Consider the following 19372-nt stretch of genomic DNA (forward strand, 5'->3'; position numbering starts at 1 on the left):
GGGGTGATGCATTGTCCTGCTGGAATTGTCCAAGTCTGTCGAAATGCACAACAGACGTGAATGGATGCAGGTAATCAGACAGGGCACTTACATACATGTTACCTGTCAGAATCATATCTAGATGTATCAGGGGTCCCATATCATTTCAGCTACACACCATTACAGAGCCTTCACCAGCATGAACAGTCCCCTGCTGACATGCAGGGTCCATGCATTTGTGACGTTGTCTCCATACCCGTAGACACCCATCTGCTTGACTCAATTTGAAACGAGACTCATCCAACTGGGTAACATGTTTTCAGTCATCAACAGCCTGATGTGACAGGCCCAGACAAGGTGTAAAACTTTGTGTCGTACAGTCACCAAGGGTACACGAGTGGACGTTCTGCTCTGAAAGCCCATATAGATGATATTTCATTGAATGGTTCGCACACTGACACTTGTTGATGGCCTAGCATTGAAATCTGCAGCAATTTGCAGAAGGATTGCACTTTTGCCACACTGACCAATTCTCGTCAGTCGTCGTTGGTCCTGTTCTGGCAGGATCTTTTTCCAGCCACAGAAATGTTGGGGATTTGATATTTTGCTGGATTCCTGATATTCATGGTACACTCCTGAAATGGTCGTACGGGAAAGTCCCCACTTCATCGTTACCTCGGATATGCTGTGTCCCATTGCTCATGCACTGATTATAACACAACATTCAAACTCACTTAAATCTTGATAACCTGCCATTGTAGCAGCAGTCACTGATCTAACAACTGTGCCAGACACTTTTTGTCTTATATAGGCATTACCGACTGCAGTGCTGTATTCTGCCTGTGTACGTATCTCTGTATTTGAATAAGCATGCCTATACCAGTTTCTTTGGCACTTCAGTGTATATCAGGAACAGTATAGGTCCTGGAATGCTACCCTGAGGAAGTCCTATATTAATGTATTTTGGCTCTGATAAGTGTTTTAGTGAAACTTAAGACTTATTTGAGGTATGTATTATCTCTGCTCTTTATACCTTTCTGCCTACGTATGATTGGAACCAGGCATTAGCTACCCCTCTTATTCCTAATGCTTATAGCTTATTCAGTAGAATCTTATGGTCATTAGTATCAAAACCCGTGTAAAGATGTAAAAATATCCCTGTGAGACACTCATCTTTGTCAAGAGCATCAAGTACCACTTATGTCAATTCTGCCGTGGCTGATTCTGTACTTCTACCACTTCAGAAACCAAACTGTGATTCACTGAAGAGGTTATATTTATTCAAGTAACTCATAATTACTCTTTTGTAATTGACTCTATTAGTTTTGAGAATGGTGGCAGCTTTAAAATGGGTTAGTAATTTTCATAACCTTCTGCAGTACCTTTCTTTAGCAGAGGTACAACTCTTGCTTGTTTTAAATAGTCAGGAAATTTCTATGATGTGAAGGGTAGTTTATTACGTTAAGGTAGCTTGTATACTCAGTGTATTGTTTCAATACAAACATTAGTACTTCATCTAAGCATACTGATTTTTTTTATTTTTAAGCTTTTGTACAATTTTACTGACGTAATGCACTGTGGGTGGTAGCAACATTGTTGCACTTAGTGCGTAAGTGTTTACTGGCGTAATGCTTGTTTTTTGGGTTTATTGCTGTAACTTTGCTGCAATACTTGAAAAATACTGATTCACATAGTTTGCTAGGTGGTGTGGATGATTTATTACTTTATACCCCTCCCTTATCAGTATGTTTTTGTGCCTTTATGTCTCTGCCTGTTCTGTTTTTTATGACATCCCAGTCTGCTTTGCTTCTGTTCTTTGCATTGTATATTACATTGTCATGACTTTTTTTTTTTTTGCAGCAATCAGCACCTTTGTATCAATATTTTTGTACCAATGATAGAAATTCAATAAATGTGACCCATTATGACTCTTTTTCGTGGAACTGAGAGGTAGGACTTCTTAACAACTGCTGCTAACAATTTGGTTTTGTGAGACATTGATACTGAAGTCAGATTTAAATAATGTTGAGAATTTAAAGAACTTAAAAAAAAAAATAGCTCTGAGCACTATGGGACTCAACATCTTAGGTCATAAGTCCCCTAAAGAACTTCACATTTACATCGCTTTCTCTATACACTTCATCCCAGCTTCGCTAGTTCTCTTGAAAAATCTTGTACTTTGATGTCTTATAAATATCTTTTGTACACATGCAGTTTAGGGAATGTTTCCCTTGCCAATTTTATTGTTATTATTTGGCAGAAATGGCCTGATAGTCCAAGTTCTTTTACTGCTACAGCACACTTTCCCCTGTCCATATTTGTGGCTCCATGGTAAATTACAAATGCAGTCATTGTAGTAACCCTTGTTGCACTGGTGACAGTGACATGCCAGAACTCTGGAGGTTATTTATGAGGGTGCTATTAGTCTCATTTATATTTGTTTTTATGTCTCGAAACGAAATTTTTGTTGAGTTTTTTACTTGAAATTTTATCTAGAACTTTTGTCAATTTATTGTAAAATATGTCCACACTACCATTGGGAGTCTCCACAAACACACACACACACACACACACACACACACACACACACACACACACACACACACACAAATACAAATGATTAATTTTTCGGTGTTATCAATCCGTGTTAACTCAGTAGCTGATATTTCAAAGTGTTTGTCATCACTTACATCTTAAGGTCATGTCTGGATTTGAACTGTGTTCATTTCCTGGTATAAATGCATGATCCTCTGCCCTTTGAAGTAGTTGTGCAGTAAGAGTCTGTCCTTTTACAATGCGATAATACTACATGTTGAATTTTTGTGTGTGTACTCCAATGCTCAGTGGAACAAACAACTGTGCAGTTCAAAGACTGGAGCTCAACTTCAAGCTGTTATATTTTATTTTTTATTGATTGCACGTTTTAATAAAAGAATATTAGTCTGTGAAATGTCTCGTGTTGCTTTTCACAATGCTTTCTTTACTTTATGACTTATAGTATGTATGTTATTTGGTGTGTTAGAGTTTGTCTTGAGAATGATTGTTTCAGAATTTTTTAAATTGCTAGAAGAACTCTTTAGGCAGGGGAACCTGTTTGTCTGAATTTATCATAAAAAGGGCCTACTTCTCCCACTCGTGACAATAGGTAGTTAGGTATTTGACCGTGCATGACCTAAGATCCATCCCCCCTGTACTGTCATGAATCAGCTGTACCAATCTTCCCTTATCAGTCCTGTTTAGGTGAGGATCATACCTAGTGAAACCCCATCTATTGATGGGCGTGACTGGCTCCAGAGCAACAATCGTGGAGCAAGCTGCCATGAGAGCCATATCTAACCCCACATTCAATCTGCATCACCGCTCCATGAAGGTGGGGTTGATCATGATGCTAGAAAACCTCAACAAAGTGTACAGGGGTGCTGTGCTGCAAATTAGGGAAGCTATCTTGTCCCTCCCCACCCCCTATCACTTCATGGTCCTCTTGTGAAAAATCCATGTATAAAGACCCTAAGTCCTCTATCTCTTGATTTGGACCTGCATTTGGTTTGAAAATGATGATGGCCTGGTATGATGCCCCTAAAGTTTCCTGTGGCTGTCGGCCTACACTATGGCCATGCTTCCACCTGGCAGCAGCAGTTCTTCTTCCTAACACTTTGCACATACCTAGGCTTCCTGACTTCCGTTGAGGTGTGCTACACATTTTCAGCTCCTAGCTCTGCCTAAGGCTCTTCTCTGCTTATCTCTGGCAATGGTAGATACTTGATTTTAGTGTTGATAATAAAACTGAGATTGTGTTCTCCTTCTCCCTATCTCTTCCAACCAACATCCAGTTCCCACCCAGCCTCTTCCCCTTCACTGCCCTTGATCCTGGTCAATTCCTTCCTTGTGTCATCCTGCTTTACCTGGAGGTCTGCCTAAAGGAACCGACAAGTCCCTACAGAACTAACTTTCTGACTTCTGCAGGCTCCTCGACATGGTGAAAGATAATTACACAGAAAAGGAATAGTGTGACTAATAACATGGGTTCCAAACAAATTCGGAGACACTGAAGATTTTAATGACTTACTAACATTATGAATACATTTATTCTAAGCACTTAATACCCACAAGAATGACAAGGCATCATGTGCGTAGAGGTAACTGTTTAGTTGCTGTGTATATGACTGACTCATCACAGCACATCTGCCCTTCTTGTAACAAATGTTCAAGCAATGCTGTAGCTTTGCACATTCTATGTGGGATAAAATTTGATTTCTTTCTTTTCCTACCCTTGGAAACAACTGATAGAGCACCTGTTAGTAATATCATTTCTCAGCTCCCCCAACATGTCTCACATAATGGCTTCAGATTATCAGAGGAGCAATGGGTCTGAACCCATATGATACACACACTTCAGCACCACAGTGAACTCATCTGTTGCCATTGACCGCTTGTTTTGCTGTCTTATTGAGCGAGGTGGAATAGTAATTTAGATCGTGTAGTTTCATTTGGGAGGACATCCAGTCATCCAGATTTAGGTTTTCCATGTTTTCCATAAATACTGAATGTCAGGATGGCTTCTTAGAAAAGAATATGGTTAATTTGAGTTAGAAACTGAAAGGTAGATGGAACTTGTGCAAATAAGAGCAGAATCTAAAGTTAAAAATCAGAAGAGACTAGTCTAAATATTAGGTGGGAAATATTTAAACTCATTTTAAATTTAAAAAAAAAATACATTGCAGTACTGTGTAAGTGAATGAAGTGTTTCACGCAGTATGCTTAAGTTAAAAAATGCTCTTGCTAAACGTAACTAAATTGACTATTGGCAAAAATTTAGTTAAAGATTAAAATGTCATTTACTTACTTTAGACTGTGGTACTTGTCTTCTTATTTTGAAACAAATAAAATGACTTCGTCTTGTACAGGATGTTGAATTGTAGTCTTCTGTCCTCCTCCTCCTTGCTCCCCTGTGCTTGCAAATGCTGTTTACAGGGAATAAGTTCTTGAGGTATGCTCAAGGGGCAGTTTCTCTACATGGTGTTGCATATCAGTTTTAACAGTGCCCAAAAGGAAGCACAGTTGGAATGTTAAATTATCAATATACCATAAAGGGATTGTGGGGTCACTGTTGATATTATTAAGGTGTTTTTTTTTTTGTTTTTTTTTTTTGGGGGGGGGGGGGGGGTTACTATTGGCTGGAAAGTGTGTGTGGATATCATCATCATCAATAACTTGTGTGTGATGTGGCATGGAGTAAAGGATGAAAAATTATAGGGGAATGTATTGTACATTTCATGACCAATATTGATTTCTGCTGTTAGTAACCTGTATGGGAATATTACTATGCATGAAACAGAAATAATAGTAAAAATAAAATAACTCGTGACAATTAATGAAGCTTATATTGTTATCCAGATCATTCATATAATTTTTGTCTTCATGTATTATGTCTTAACTATTTATTTGCAGGTTTCCGGATGAATGCTTCATCCTGGCCAATGTTCCTTCTAAAAACCCTCAATGGTGCAGAAATGGCACCAGCAAAGATCTTCAAGAAGGAACCCCCAACACCAAGAAGCAATCAGTTTCAGATTGGAATGAAACTGGAAGCAGTTGACAAAAAGAATCCCCAACTCATTTGTGCAGCTACAATTGGTGAGTTGTATATGCAGAGAGAGAATGAATTTATATTTGTTTGGAGGGATAGTAGTTCAGTTTTCTACATTGTGAAGTGTGGCATCTTAACCACTCTGTTTTGAAACTTAATTGCTCTCTGTCACTTGCTTCTTGTATATTTATTTCATGCATGAGGGTATGTATCTTAGCCTTATTCGTTAGTATTAGAATCCCTCTATCAAGTTACCTTCTTGCTATTTAGCTTATCCCAGTATACTTGGTGCCAAATTTGAACTTCTGCGTTGCAATTATTAAACATTACATTGCATTTGAGGATTATATGGGAAATGTAACTGCAATGGGTTCCTGCAGTTTCTTCTGTTAGCAGTGTACTTCTTAATTGCCACCTATTCGAATAATCCTTTGTTTTTAACAGTTCACTTTGCCCGTGGTCCTACCAGTGCTGTCAGGCTGACTGCACATATAGCTGCTGACGTGTTGGTTCTTTTACACCTTGTCCCATTAAGCTACAAAAGCATTTTTTTCTGTCAGATGCTAATGAATGTAGAGAAAGTCTTTCCAACACATAATATCACATTTCTGTGAGGTAACAGTTTAGTATTGCTCAATTTCTATCATGTGTAATGAGAAGTAAGTATACACAGTACTGAATAATTTGAGGAAAAAAAAAACAAGGAATCTAAACATCTTTCCAATAAATGTTAGATTGGTACTTAAAAAAAGTGATAGTATGGGATAGAAAATCCCAGTATTGTCGTGAAACAGTTATTTCGTATGCCACTATAATCAACAGTAGCAGCAGATGGAAAAGTAAAATGAAATGCTGTAAAAGTTTGAAAGGACCACCACTTCAGTTTGAATCTGTCAGAAATAGTGTAGTGTGTAACTGTAATACTCTAAGGAAAGATTAGAAATCCTGTGATATTGTAGATGTAAGTAAGATGTACTACGATGATTATCATGTCAAAAGGCAGCCCATTTTGAACTATTCTGCGCATCTCCCAATGCTAACCACCGGCAGCCATCTCTGCCACTGGATGACGATAAATTCTCTCCTCCACACTGCTTGCAAAAACTTTACAATAATTAATTAATTATTCTCACAGCCAAAAGCTTCTCGAAGGAACTGCCAAATTGCAATATTATTTTGTACATGCATGGTTATGTGAATTATTAATGTGTGATCACTGATGTCAGGAATGGTAACCAGAGAACATTAATTATGCAACCACATGATGTTTTGATCGTGATACATTAATGAAAGGCATGAGAAGTGTATCAGATAGCAGTGCAGTTAGAGAACATAGATAAGTCTGATACTTGTGTAACACTGAAATGTTAGTGTACCAAATTCAAATGGGTTGCATTGTGGTTTTGTACATGGCCTCATACATTGTTCAGGCTACATGTTGTTCACTTGACAGATGACTAGGCACTTAAAATAATTTTGAATAACCAAGATAACACTGTGCAGTCATTGAACATCTGTTTTCACCCACAACTCCCCTCCCTGTCACCCTCACCTTAGTGAAGCTGCAGGGCTGGTTGTAGTTGGCAGGACAATTCAGCTGAGAGAGAGAGAGAGAGAGAGAGAGAGAGAGAGAGAGAGAGAGCGAGCTTGAGATTGAGATTGAGATTGAGATTGAGATTATCTTTACTTACATTTCACCTAGGACTTTCCATTATTATATTAACTTCTTATATTTACTGTAATTTCATTTACAGTTTTGCTATGGGTGTTTACCCATTTTTGGCAGTGTGTGTAGGATTTATTGTTTTTGAGAATTATTTCAACAGAGACCCAGTGAAATGATAACTGAGGAAATTTTGTAAGGATTAACAAAATTAGCAAAAAAAAAAAAAATATTTCAGGTGCAATATTTCTATAAAAAACAACTTACTAAGTACCTTAGCTTCCAAGGATACACGAAAGGAACAGAAATAATTCTGTTGTTCAGACAGAATAATTGGTAATGATTGATGAAACAGTTACAAGCAGTTTGTTTGTTCCCTTTAGCTATACAGCACAGGGAAATGAACAATAATGCTACAAAGAAAATCATAGCACATGAAGAAAACTTTCTCGATTGCATTGTCTTTGTTGTTGGATGAATAATCTGTCTGGTATTACTCAGTTCAAACTTTATACCAACACATTTGATGATAAGCTCATCATTATGGAAAGATACTGGATCTATTTACATCAGAATACTCTATGACAGTAGCAGAAAGTCTCATATGTTTACAGGAATGTGTTGACAGTGTATATTTGGGAAGGAAGAATCTTCTTTGTGCAGCTGAACTCAACACACTGGTATGGTTGTGTAGAACATTTGTTTCTTGTTCAGCACTTAATACATACCCCCTCTTTTTCTTTCATTCTTTCTTTTTTTTAAGAAATCTAGAAAATAGAAACACTACTCGTTTGCCCAAACTTCCATATTTAACTGAGGGAGTAGAGAGAAATTCTTAATGGCATTGAAATATTTTAAATGATCTTATACATGCATTTCAGATTTGTTTCCAGTACTTCAGGAAGTCAAATGGAATGCTTTAATTTGTTGCCACTTCCATTTTCTGTAGATATGGGTTATTCAGAAACTGATTTACGTATTGTAATGTTAGTTCCACAATGCAACAGAAAACGACATGGTAAATTTTGCAACAAAATGAGTGTCATATATTTCTATATAGGTTTACATCAGTTTCAGTTTCTGCAGCCTCAGGTTTGCAGCCACAATTACACCTTTATTCAGATCCACTTTCATGAATTAGCAAGTATTCCCACAACGAAATGAACTATTTTGCCAAGAGAATCTCAATGGAAAGCGTGTCTTCAGATTTGTAGTAACAGACATTCATGCTTGCGTTAAAGAGGAAGTGAGGAATAATTTTTAATAACAGAGGTTTTTGTATTTAATATGAAAAGAAAATTATGACATAGAATTTTACAGCAGTGGATACTTCATCCAAAATGACTTCATGTGGATTATCCAATTTCAGTATGTGGCTATACTGTATGCTTTACTTTATCAAAATATTATAAACAAGGATATAGCACACATGGTATAAGAGCCACACAACCTAGGATCAGGTTATTCTTACCAACACATTGTTTTCATTATTATTATTATTGTTGTTGTGGTCTTAAGTCCTGAGACTGGTTTGATGCAGCTCTCCATGCTACTCTATCCTGTGCAAGCTTCATCATCTCCCAGTACCTACTGCAACCTACATCCTTCTGAATCTGCTTAGTGTATTCATCTCTTGGTCTCCCTCTACGATTTTTACCCTCCACACTGCCCTCCAATACTAAATTGGTGATCCCTTGATGCCTCAGAACATGACCTACCAACCGATCCCTTCTTCTGGTCGAGTTGTGCCACAAACTTCTCTTCTCCCCAATCCTATTCAATACTTCCTCATTAGTTATGTGATCTACCCATGTAATCTTCAGCATTCTTCTGTAGCACCACATTTCGAAAGCCTCTAGTCTCTTCTTGTCCAAACTATTTATCGTCCATGTTTCACTTCCATACATGGCTACACTCCATACAAATACTTTCAGAAACGACTTCCTGACACTTAAATCAATACTGGATGTTAACAAATTTCTCTTGTTCAGAAACGCTTTCCTTGCCATTGCCAGTCTACATTTTATATCCTCTCTACTTCGACCATCATCAGTTATTTTTCTCCCCAAATAGCAAAACTCCTTTACTACTTTAAGTGTCTCATTTCGTAATCTAATTCCCTCAGCATCACCCGACTTAATTCGACTACATTCCATTATCCTCGTTTTGCTTTTGTTGATATTCATCTTATATCCTTCTTTCAAGACGCTATCCATTCCATTCAACTGCTCTTCCAAGTCCTTTGCTGTCTCTTGACAGAATTACAATGTCATCGGCGAACCTCATAGTTTTTATTTCTTCTCCATGGATTTTAATACCTACTCCGAATTTTTCTTTTGTTTCCTTTACTGCTTGCTCAGTATACAGATTGAATAACATCGGGGAGAGGCTACAGCCCTGTCTTACTCCCTTCCCAACAACAGCTTCCCTTTCATGTGCCTCGACTCTTATAACTGCCATCTGGTTTCTGTACAAATTATAAATAGCTTTTCGCTCCCTGTATTTTACCCCTGCCACCTTCAGAATTTGAAAGAGATTATTCCAGTCAACATTGTCAAAAGCTTTCTCTAAGTCTACAAATGCTAGAAACGTAGGTTTGCCTTTCCTTAATCTTTCTTCTAAGATAAGTCGTAAGGTCAGTATTGCCTCACGTGTTCCATTATTTCTACGGAATCCAAACTGATCTTCCCCAAGGTCGGCTTCTACTAGTTTTTCCATTTATCTGTAAAGAATTCGTGTTGATATATTGCAGCTGTGGCTTATTAAACTGATTGTTCGGTAATTGTCACATCTGTCAACACCTGCTTTCTTTGGGATTAGAATTATTATATTCTTCTTGAAGACTGAGGGTATTTCGCCTGTTTCATACATCTTGCTCACCAGATGGTAGAGTTTTGTCAGGACTGGCTCTCCCAAGGCCGTCAGTAGTTCCAGTGGAATGTTGTCTACTCCGGGGGCCTTGTTTCGACTCAGGTCTTTCAGTGCTCTGTCAAACTCTTCACACAGTATCATATCTCCCATTTCATCTTCATCTACATCCTCTTCCATTTCCATAATATTGTCCTCAAGTACATCGCCCTTGTATAGACCCTCTATATACTCCTTTCACCTTTCTGCTTTCCCTTCTTTGCGTAGAACTGGGTTTCCATCTGAGCTCTTGATGTTCATACAAGTGCTTCTCTTATCTCCAAAGGTCTCTTTAATTTTCATGTAGGCAGTATCTATCTTACCCCTAGTGAGATAAGCCTCTACATCCTTACATTTGTCCTCTAGCCATCCCTACTTAGCGATTTTGCACTTCCTGTTGATCTCATTTTTGAGACGTTTGTATTCCTTTTTGCATGCTTCATTTACTGCATTTTTATATTTTCTCCTTTCATCAATTAAATTCAATATTTCTTCTGTTACGCAAGGATTTCTACTAGCCCTCGTCTTTTTACCTACTTGATCCTCTGCTGCCTTCACTACTTCATCCCTCAAAGCTACCCATTCTTCTTCTACTGTATTTCTTTCCCCCATTCTTGTTAATTGTTCCCTTATGCTCTCCCTGAAACTCTGTACAACCTCTGTTTCTTTCAGTTTATCCAGGTCCCATCTCCTTAAGTTCCCACCTTTTTGCTGTTTCTTCAGTTTTAATGTACAGGTCATAACTAATAGATTGTGGTCAGAGTCCACATCTGCCCCTGGAAATGTCTTACAATTTAAAACCTGGTTTCTAAATCTCTATCTTACCATTATATAATCTATCTGATACCTTTTAGTATCTCCAGGGTTCTTCCATGTATACAACCTTCTTTCATGATTCTTGAACTAAGTGTTAGCTATGATTAAGTTGTGCTCTGTGCAAAATTCTACCAGGCGACTTCCTCTTTCATTTCTTAGCCCCAATCCATATACACCTACTACGTTTTCTTCTCTCCCTTTTCCTACTACCGAATTCCAGTCACCCATGACTATTAAATTTTCGTCACCCTTCACTATCTGAATAATTTCTTTTATTTCATCATACATTTCTTCAATTTCTTCGTCATCTGCAGAGCTAGTTGGCATATAAACTTGTACTACTGTAGTAGGTGTGGGCTTCATATCTATCTTGGCCACAATAATGCGTTCACTATGCTGTTTGTAGTAGCTTACCCACATTCCTATTTTCCTATTCATTATTAAACCTACTCCTGCATTACCCCTATTTGATTTTGTGTTTATAACCCTGTAGGCACCTGACCAGAAGTCCTGTTCCTCCTGCCACCGAACTTCACTAATTCCCACTATATCTAACTTTAACCTATCCATTTCACTTTTTAAATTTTCTAACCTACCTGCCTGATTAAGTGATCTGACATGCCATGCTCCGATACGTAGAACGCCAGTTTTCTTTCTCCTGATAACGACATCCTCTTGAGTAGTCCCCGCCCGGAGATCCGAATGGGGGACTATTTTACCTCCGGAATATTTTACCCAAGAGGACGCCATCATCATTTAATCATACAGTAAAGCTGCATGCCCTCGGGAAAAATTACGGCCGTAGTTTCCCCTTGCTTTCAGCCGTTCGCAGTACCAGCACAGCAAGGCTGTTTTGGTTATTGTTACAAGGCCAGATCAGTCAATCATCCAGACTGTTGCCCTTGCAACTACTGAAAAAGCTGCTGCCCCTCTTCAGGAACCACACGTTTGTCTGGCCTCTCAACAGATACCCCTCCGTTGTGGTTGCACCTACGGTACAGCTATCTGTATCGCTGAGGCGCACAAGCCTCCCCACCAACGCCAAGGTCCATGGTCCATGGTTCATTACTATTATTATTATTATTATTATTATTACACTGACTGAAAGGAAATAGCGACACTGAGGAGGAGTTGCGCAACATAAATGAAAGTTGGTAAGCGTGTTTCTAGATCGGAAACCACATCTATTAAAATTTCATGCCAGTTGCATGAGAGTGGCATTAATAGCTTCACTATGAGGATGTAAATCAGGTTTGCTTTAAATACACACTGAAACAGTAGTGAGCATTAGTTACCTTTGAAATTCAATGTGGTGAATTGATGTTAGTCAAGAATGCCTTTAAGGCAAAAAAAAAAAAAAAAAAAACACCATTATCAACACCTCACAGAGTTCGAAATAGGTCACATAATAGAGCTACAAGAACCTGAATGTTCCTTCTACAGTATTGCAGAAAGAGTTGGCAGGAATGTAGCAACTGTACGTGATTGCTGACAGAAGTGGTCATGGAAGTGTACGGTCGCAAGATGATCGGGCTTCAGATGGCCATGTGGCACTACCGAGAGGGTAGATCATCATGTTCAGCGGATGGCAGTGGCACATCGTATTGCATCTGCAGCAGCAGTTGGGGCCATAATGACACAGTGACAGATTGACCTGTTACACTTGGCTTACTTCAAGGACAGCTCTGTGCCCAACGCCCCGTAACATGCAGCTGACCCCAGACCACCTTCATTTTCGACTTCAGTGGTGTCAAATGAGGGCTCATTGGAGGGCAGGATGGAGATCTTTTGTGTTTGCTGATTGAATCTGGTTCTGCCTCTCTGCCAGTGATGGCCACGTGTTGGCTAGGAGGAGGCCAGTTGAGGACCTGCAGCCAGCGTGACTGCATGCTGGATACACTGGACCTACACCTGGAGTTATGGTCTGGGGTGGGATTTCATATGAGAATAGGAGCACTCTCGCGGTTATCCCATGCATCCTGACTGCAAATTTGTGATTTGACTTGTTGTGCTGCCATTCATGAACAGTATTCCACATTGTGTTTTCCAACAGGATAACGCTCACCTACATACCACTGTTGCAACCCAGCATGCTCTGCAGAGTGTCAGAATATTGCCTTGACCTCCTCGATCACCATATCTGTCTCCAATCAATCACATATGAGACATCATCAAACAGTAACTCTGGCATCGTCCACAACCAACATTAACCATTCCTGTATTGACTGACCAAATGCAACAGACAGGAATGCCATCTCACAGATTGACATTACAGCACCTGTAAAACACAGTGCTTGCATGAACTTCCAGCATGCTGGAATAGCTGTGCATCAGCAACTTCTGTTAATCAATACGACGAAAAATCAGCCAAAGTGGCAAAGTTCATTTTTTTTTATTCACTCTTCTTTTTTATCTGTATTCCCTGTAACTGTTCGTTTACACATTTTTGACATGGTTTTTGCAGTTTCAGAACTACCATTTTTGACTGTATTACAATGATTTGAAAATGGTTCCCGGTCCAGAACTAGTCATCGAGTGAATAAAAAGAAATGAAATTTGCAACTTTGGGTGGTTTTTTGTTGTACTGACAGCACGAGCACATTTGCATGCAACATTCTGATAGTTACACCAATTATTATTATACCAGCATTTCACATTCCATTTGCAATGGCTTATCTCATGCTTACATTAACCTGTGATCTTGCAAAGTTAATCAGGTAATTATGTTACCTAGACAAATGTATTCTCAAAATTTCATTACTCTATATTATTTTGTGGAGTTGTGATTTTTTTCCATCAGTGTATTTGGTCACATGACAGCCAGATGATGAGGAGGCAGTGTAGAGGAAACATGACAGTAGCCCTTGAAAGAACATATTTGTCTCCAACAGTTTTCTCATGTGTTCTGAAAATCATCCAATCTAAAGCAGCACATATCCAGTGTACCTCAATGAAAAATTGATGTAACAAGGTCAGTGCCATATACCAAAGTAAAAAAGACCCATTAAGTGAAGCAATACCATGCATTTAGACCTCATTTACTTCTACCCTCTAAAAACCATAAAAAAAATTTAAACCTCAGTACGGACTCGGATAAGTAATAGTAGAATGTAAACCACTGTGCTTGCAAGTGTAAATACAGGACTGTTGTTCCAGGGAAATCTTCCCGTTACTCCAGTCATTCAGAGAAGGCTGTAAGTGCCAGTGGTATTTATGTAATACAAATTTATTATATTACATAAAAGCAAGGGTACTCTTGTGGTTGTTCACTGTTGTTCCTTTCATCATCCCAGTGAGCAGACATGGCACATATTACTTAGTGTGAGTTTTGTGCAAAGAATGTCCTTTCAGAAAAGTCCATGTTTTATACCTTGAGATGACAAAAGTCATGGGATAGTGATATGCACATATACAGGAGGCAGTAGTATTGCGTACACAAGGTATAAAAGGACAGTGCAATGGTAGAGCTGTCATTTGTACTCAAGTGATTCATGTGAAAAGGTTTCCATGTGATTGTGGCCACACAATGGGAATCAATAGACTATGAAAATGGGATGGTATTTGGAGCTAGATGCATGGGACATTTCATTTCAGAAATAACTAGGGAATTCAGTATTGTGTGAGATCCACAGTATCAAGACTGTGCTGAGAATACCAAATTTCAAGCATTACTTGTCACCATGGACAACGCAGTGGCAGACGGTCATCACGTAATGACCAAGAGCAGCGGCATTTGCTTAGAGTTCTGAGTGCTAATAGACAGGCAGCAATACATGAAATAACCACAGAAATCAATGTGGGACATATGACGAACTTATCCATTAGGCCAGTGCGGTGAAATTTGGTGTTAACAGGCTATGGTAGCAGATGAATGACGTGAGTGCCGTTGCTAATGGCGCATGATCACTTGGAGTACCTCTTCTGGGCTCATGACCATATTGGTTGGCCCTTAGTTGACTGAAAAACCTTGACATGGTCATATTGGTTGGGCCCTAGTTGACTGAAAAACCTTGACCTGGTCAGATGAGACCTGATTTCAGTTGGTAAGAGCTGATGTTCAAGTTAAAGTATGGTGAAGACTCCTCGAAGCCATGGATCGAAGTTGTCAACAAGGCATTGTGCAAGCTGGTGGTGGCTCCATAATGGTGTGGGCTGTATTTACACGGAATGGACTGAGCCCTTCAGTGCAACTGAGCTGATCATTGATTGGAAATGGTTGTGCTCAGCTACTTGGAGGCCATTCACAGCCATTCATGGATGTTGTGTTCTCAAACAATGATGGAATTTTTGTGGATGACAATGTACTGTGTCACCAGGCCACAATCATTCGCGATTGGTTTGAAGAACATTCTGGACATTTCAAGCGAATTATTTGGCCACCCAAATTGCCCGACATGAATCTCATCGAACATTTATGGGACATAATCGAGAGGTCTGTCTGTGCAAAACACCCTGCACAGGCAACTTTTTTCACAATTATTGAGAGTTGTAAAGGCAGTGGACTTCCAATGACTTGTTGAGTCCATGCCACATTGAGTTGGCGCACTGCACCGAGCTAAAGGTGGTCAGACACAGTATTAGGAGGTATCCTGTGACTTTTGTCGCCTCATTATAGTTGAATTTTTTCTCTTAAGATTGTAGCAGATCACCTCTTTTGCTTCTTGTGTGGTTCCAAATTATTTCACAGTTGACAAAGTTATAAATGAATTCTAGCTACTTAATTTTCATTTATTTTACTTAAGAAACTCAAATTTATTGTAATAAGTCAAAGCAAGGGTATTTTCTTGGATGTTCGGTCTTTTTCATTGACCATATCTCCAGAATTGATCTTACAAAGGAATTCAGGATATTTAGTGCAGAATTCTATGCAGTTATGAAGACATATGTGCAGATGAGACATCATAGAGAAAACAAGTTTGTCATCTTCTCTGACTGCCTATATGTCTTACAAGCTCCTTAATAGATGTAGCAATAGAGAAAATGAACAAATTCTTTAAGTATGGATTATTCTGCTTGTTAAAAGGACATGTAGAAATTTAGAAAATGAGCAGCCTGATGTGCAGTGGGGTAAACCTTGAGGAAACACAATGTGCTATTCCCCTACTGTCAGTTGTCTCATTATTGAGCTGAAATTGTATGTGGATGGGAGTAGTAGCAACTTATGGCGAACAAAATTAGCTGCTGTGAAACCAACTGTCAGATTGTGGCGTACTTGCTTCCAGTCGCTCCAGTGAGAAGTATTCAACTCGATTCATCTCTGTATAGAGCATGCTCATCCCACTCAAAAACTGTTGTTGCTTAGCTTTAATCATTCAACTGCCATACTCTGCTTGGCTGTCTTGTAATTTCTATATTTTCTTCCTTCTTTCATGTGTTACAGTTTTTATAAACAGAAGTATTTTTATGTATTAGTACTACCCATGAGTTAATTATGTTGTATTATGCATTAAATGTTAGCTCCAAACACAACAAGAGCTCCACCCGTGTAATCAATTATCAGTCAGTCGACATGTGTTTTGCAGCCCCTTGAGATGTGATGTGCATGTACGCAATACCAGAAAGAATCACTTGCTAGATTTGCCTTCCTCGAGACTTTCTGTAGTCTATAACAATTATAATCTTTTAAGTGAAACATTTTTCAATTACTTATGATACTCAGCTCGTACAGTACAACTAAATAATGACACTTGGCTAAAATGCAATGAATTCTGTTGAGTTAGAAATAATATGTATTTTTTCTAAGTGACAAAGAAAACTTTTGATTTCTTAAATAAGCTAGTTATTCTCTGAGTTAGTTGCTGTGTGTTTATTTAATTATTTTACACAACTTGATTCAACTGTTAACTTTGATAATGCCAGCTGTATGAAAAATACTGAAAGGTGAATAAAGATTCTGATTCCAGCTATGTATGTGTGAACAGTTTGCAGGTGTTGCATCAGGATTGTTGCAAAGATGCACGAGTGACATGTACAGGCAGTGCCAAAATGGATGGTCCATGACTGAACTTTGTAGTGAGATAAGCAATGCATGCAGGAGGAAAATACTGTGCGCTTTATGCAGATCTTAAAATGGCAATGCATAAGTATTTATGTTAACAGTACTCATTGGGGCATACAAAACATTCATAGACATTTTTGAAGATTATCCACAATATAGTTTCTTTGGGTCAGAAATGCAGTCTCTGTGATTGATCTGAAACAAAAAAGTGAGTAGGAGCTTCACTGAAAATTACTAGTGTGTGCCTAGTCTTGGAAGTCTGCAGTTGTATTTATAAGATTACATACACACATTGAGAATAAGTCACATTTCTGTTGGTGGAGTTCTCTGACTGAATTTGAATAAATCTGAGCTAATTTGTATAACTCGTAAAAAGTTGAGAAAAAGTATTCACTTGTAACAAAAGTGCCTATAACTTTTCAGTGTAATGCCATACTGTAACTGATTTTGTTAATATTTTTCATCTGTCTAATAATAATATTTTTCTTGTAGGTGCTGTTAAGGGGGAAATGATCCATGTCACTTTCGATGGTTGGAGAGGTGCCTTTGATTATTGGTGCCGTTTTGATTCGAGAGACATCTTCCCTGTTGGTTGGTGTGCAAAAAGTGGCCATCCATTGCAGCCACCTGGGCAAAAGAGTAAGTTTATTGATTTTTAATGTTTTATGATATGTTTCAATTAAATTATTATCTGATAATTGCATAAAATTGGACCTACTGATGTAATGGAGCCACAGCATGTAGTGTATCCCAAACTGTTATGGTAAAAAATTCCAGATGATGAAGGATACTAATTTGGGTACTTTGAGATAAGGAATTGGTGGTTGGAAATGTGTATTGATTGTTCTTGTAGTCAGAAGTAACCTACACCTTGTAGCAACATCTAAAGTTCATTGTAGCTTTTCAAAATGGTGACTGACAGTGTATGCATTACAGTGATACTGGATAATCCATTGAAAAACTAAACACTTGTTTAAATTCATTTGTCCCTCTCATGAAGGATGTAGCATTGTGCAGTGCTTTTGCCATATGACTTTCAGGATGTTACAGTGTGACAAATCTTATGCTAGTACATGGATGATGCTGTATTTCGCAGTAAGTCCTCTTTGTCTTTGACAGAACATATGTCTATCTACATTTATTAACACCCATTTGAATGCTAATGACAAAAATGTTATAAGAGGTCACTTGAGTGATGGGCCTGCTCGTAAAGCTTCACAGCCAGTAGGGCTGGCTTGTGAGACAGTGTAGTGTGCTAGATTGGGAATGAATCCATGTACCAGATTAACAACTGAGAGTTTGCTGCACCATTTAGCCTGAATATAGCTTGTTGGTGGATTTCTACATTTTTTAGTGAAATACTGGACTGGTTTCCCATCTCCAAATCAGAATAAGAATTTTAAAAAACTTTTGAGAGGGGATCTCAGTCTGAAGTAATTTATAAATTAACGGTTTGTACTAAATGCAAAATATATTATAGAAGTTTTGATATCTAGCTAAATTTTTAGTATACATTCATAATAACCATTGAATGTGGAAGTTGTCTTGACTCCAACAGATTGATGCTGCATAGTGAATATGGAAGTAGTCTGTCTTTGTAGCAGATGCCATGAGAGAGGTGTTGTGTATCACAGAGAAGTATAGTGTTATAATTCAAAGAATGCACATTCCCAGAATATGCAAGCAACATATTACTTGTTGCCACACACACGTCTCACGAAATGACCACGGCCATAAAACTGTGGAAACTTAGCTTATACATAGGCTTTCCAACAACTGTTCTATCTATGCGCCATTCAAAAATGAAGTGGGAAAGAAGGGAGAGTGATTTGATAGTAAGATATGTCATTTTTGTACACAAAGTATCTACATTAAGATGTTTTAAAAAGAAAGGTTATTGTGTAGATGGTGGTGTGTGAACTTATATATCAGTTGTAAGCTCATCTTAAAGTGTATTTCATGTATGTTATGTAATATCTTTAGTTACTGTTGCATGACCTTTGTTAAGTCTCAAAAGAATACAGTTCTGTATACTTTCTATACCTTACCATTTGTTGAGCAGCAGCCCATGGAGCAAGTCGGTACAAAACCAGAGTGTGCAATATTCCTCCACCACTTGCTGTTTCATGTGGTGCAACCTCATCTGAGCAGGTGTTGCCAGGCAGCAGTGTTGGAGAAAAGGAATCATCTGTGACAGTTACTGAGCCAGACACATCAAGTTCACAAAAGCAGCCATCTGCATGTGAGTAAGATTATTGAAATAGCAACTTAGTAGAGTAATAGAGCAGTATTTCTGTTTAAAGAATGTGTGTTTTGTATGTGTCAGAATGTGTTTTGATGATGTGATTGGGGCTAATCTTCAGCCATTCGTGTTTCTTGGAACAGAGATTCACTAATAATGTTGTCATGTCGTAACCAGAAT

The 19372-nt window shown here is 38.4% G+C and overlaps 1 protein-coding gene across 2 annotated transcripts in view; it reads left to right on the forward strand.

The window, feature by feature from the left end:
• The window catches only part of LOC126470245 (polycomb protein Scm), a 216823-nt gene that overhangs the window by 91967 nt on the left and 105484 nt on the right, over positions 1-19372 (forward strand). For both annotated transcript variants that reach the window (XM_050097954.1, XM_050097955.1), the window contains exons 7-9: positions 5428-5613; positions 17443-17589; positions 19013-19192. In XM_050097954.1, coding sequence (XP_049953911.1) covers positions 5428-5613; positions 17443-17589; positions 19013-19192 — 513 coding nt within the window. The remainder of the gene's footprint in view (positions 1-5427; positions 5614-17442; positions 17590-19012; positions 19193-19372) is intronic.

The sequence above is a fragment of the Schistocerca serialis genome, chromosome 3 (genome assembly GCF_023864345.2).
Source record: "Schistocerca serialis cubense isolate TAMUIC-IGC-003099 chromosome 3, iqSchSeri2.2, whole genome shotgun sequence".
Classification (NCBI taxonomy): Eukaryota; Metazoa; Arthropoda; class Insecta; order Orthoptera; family Acrididae; genus Schistocerca; species Schistocerca serialis.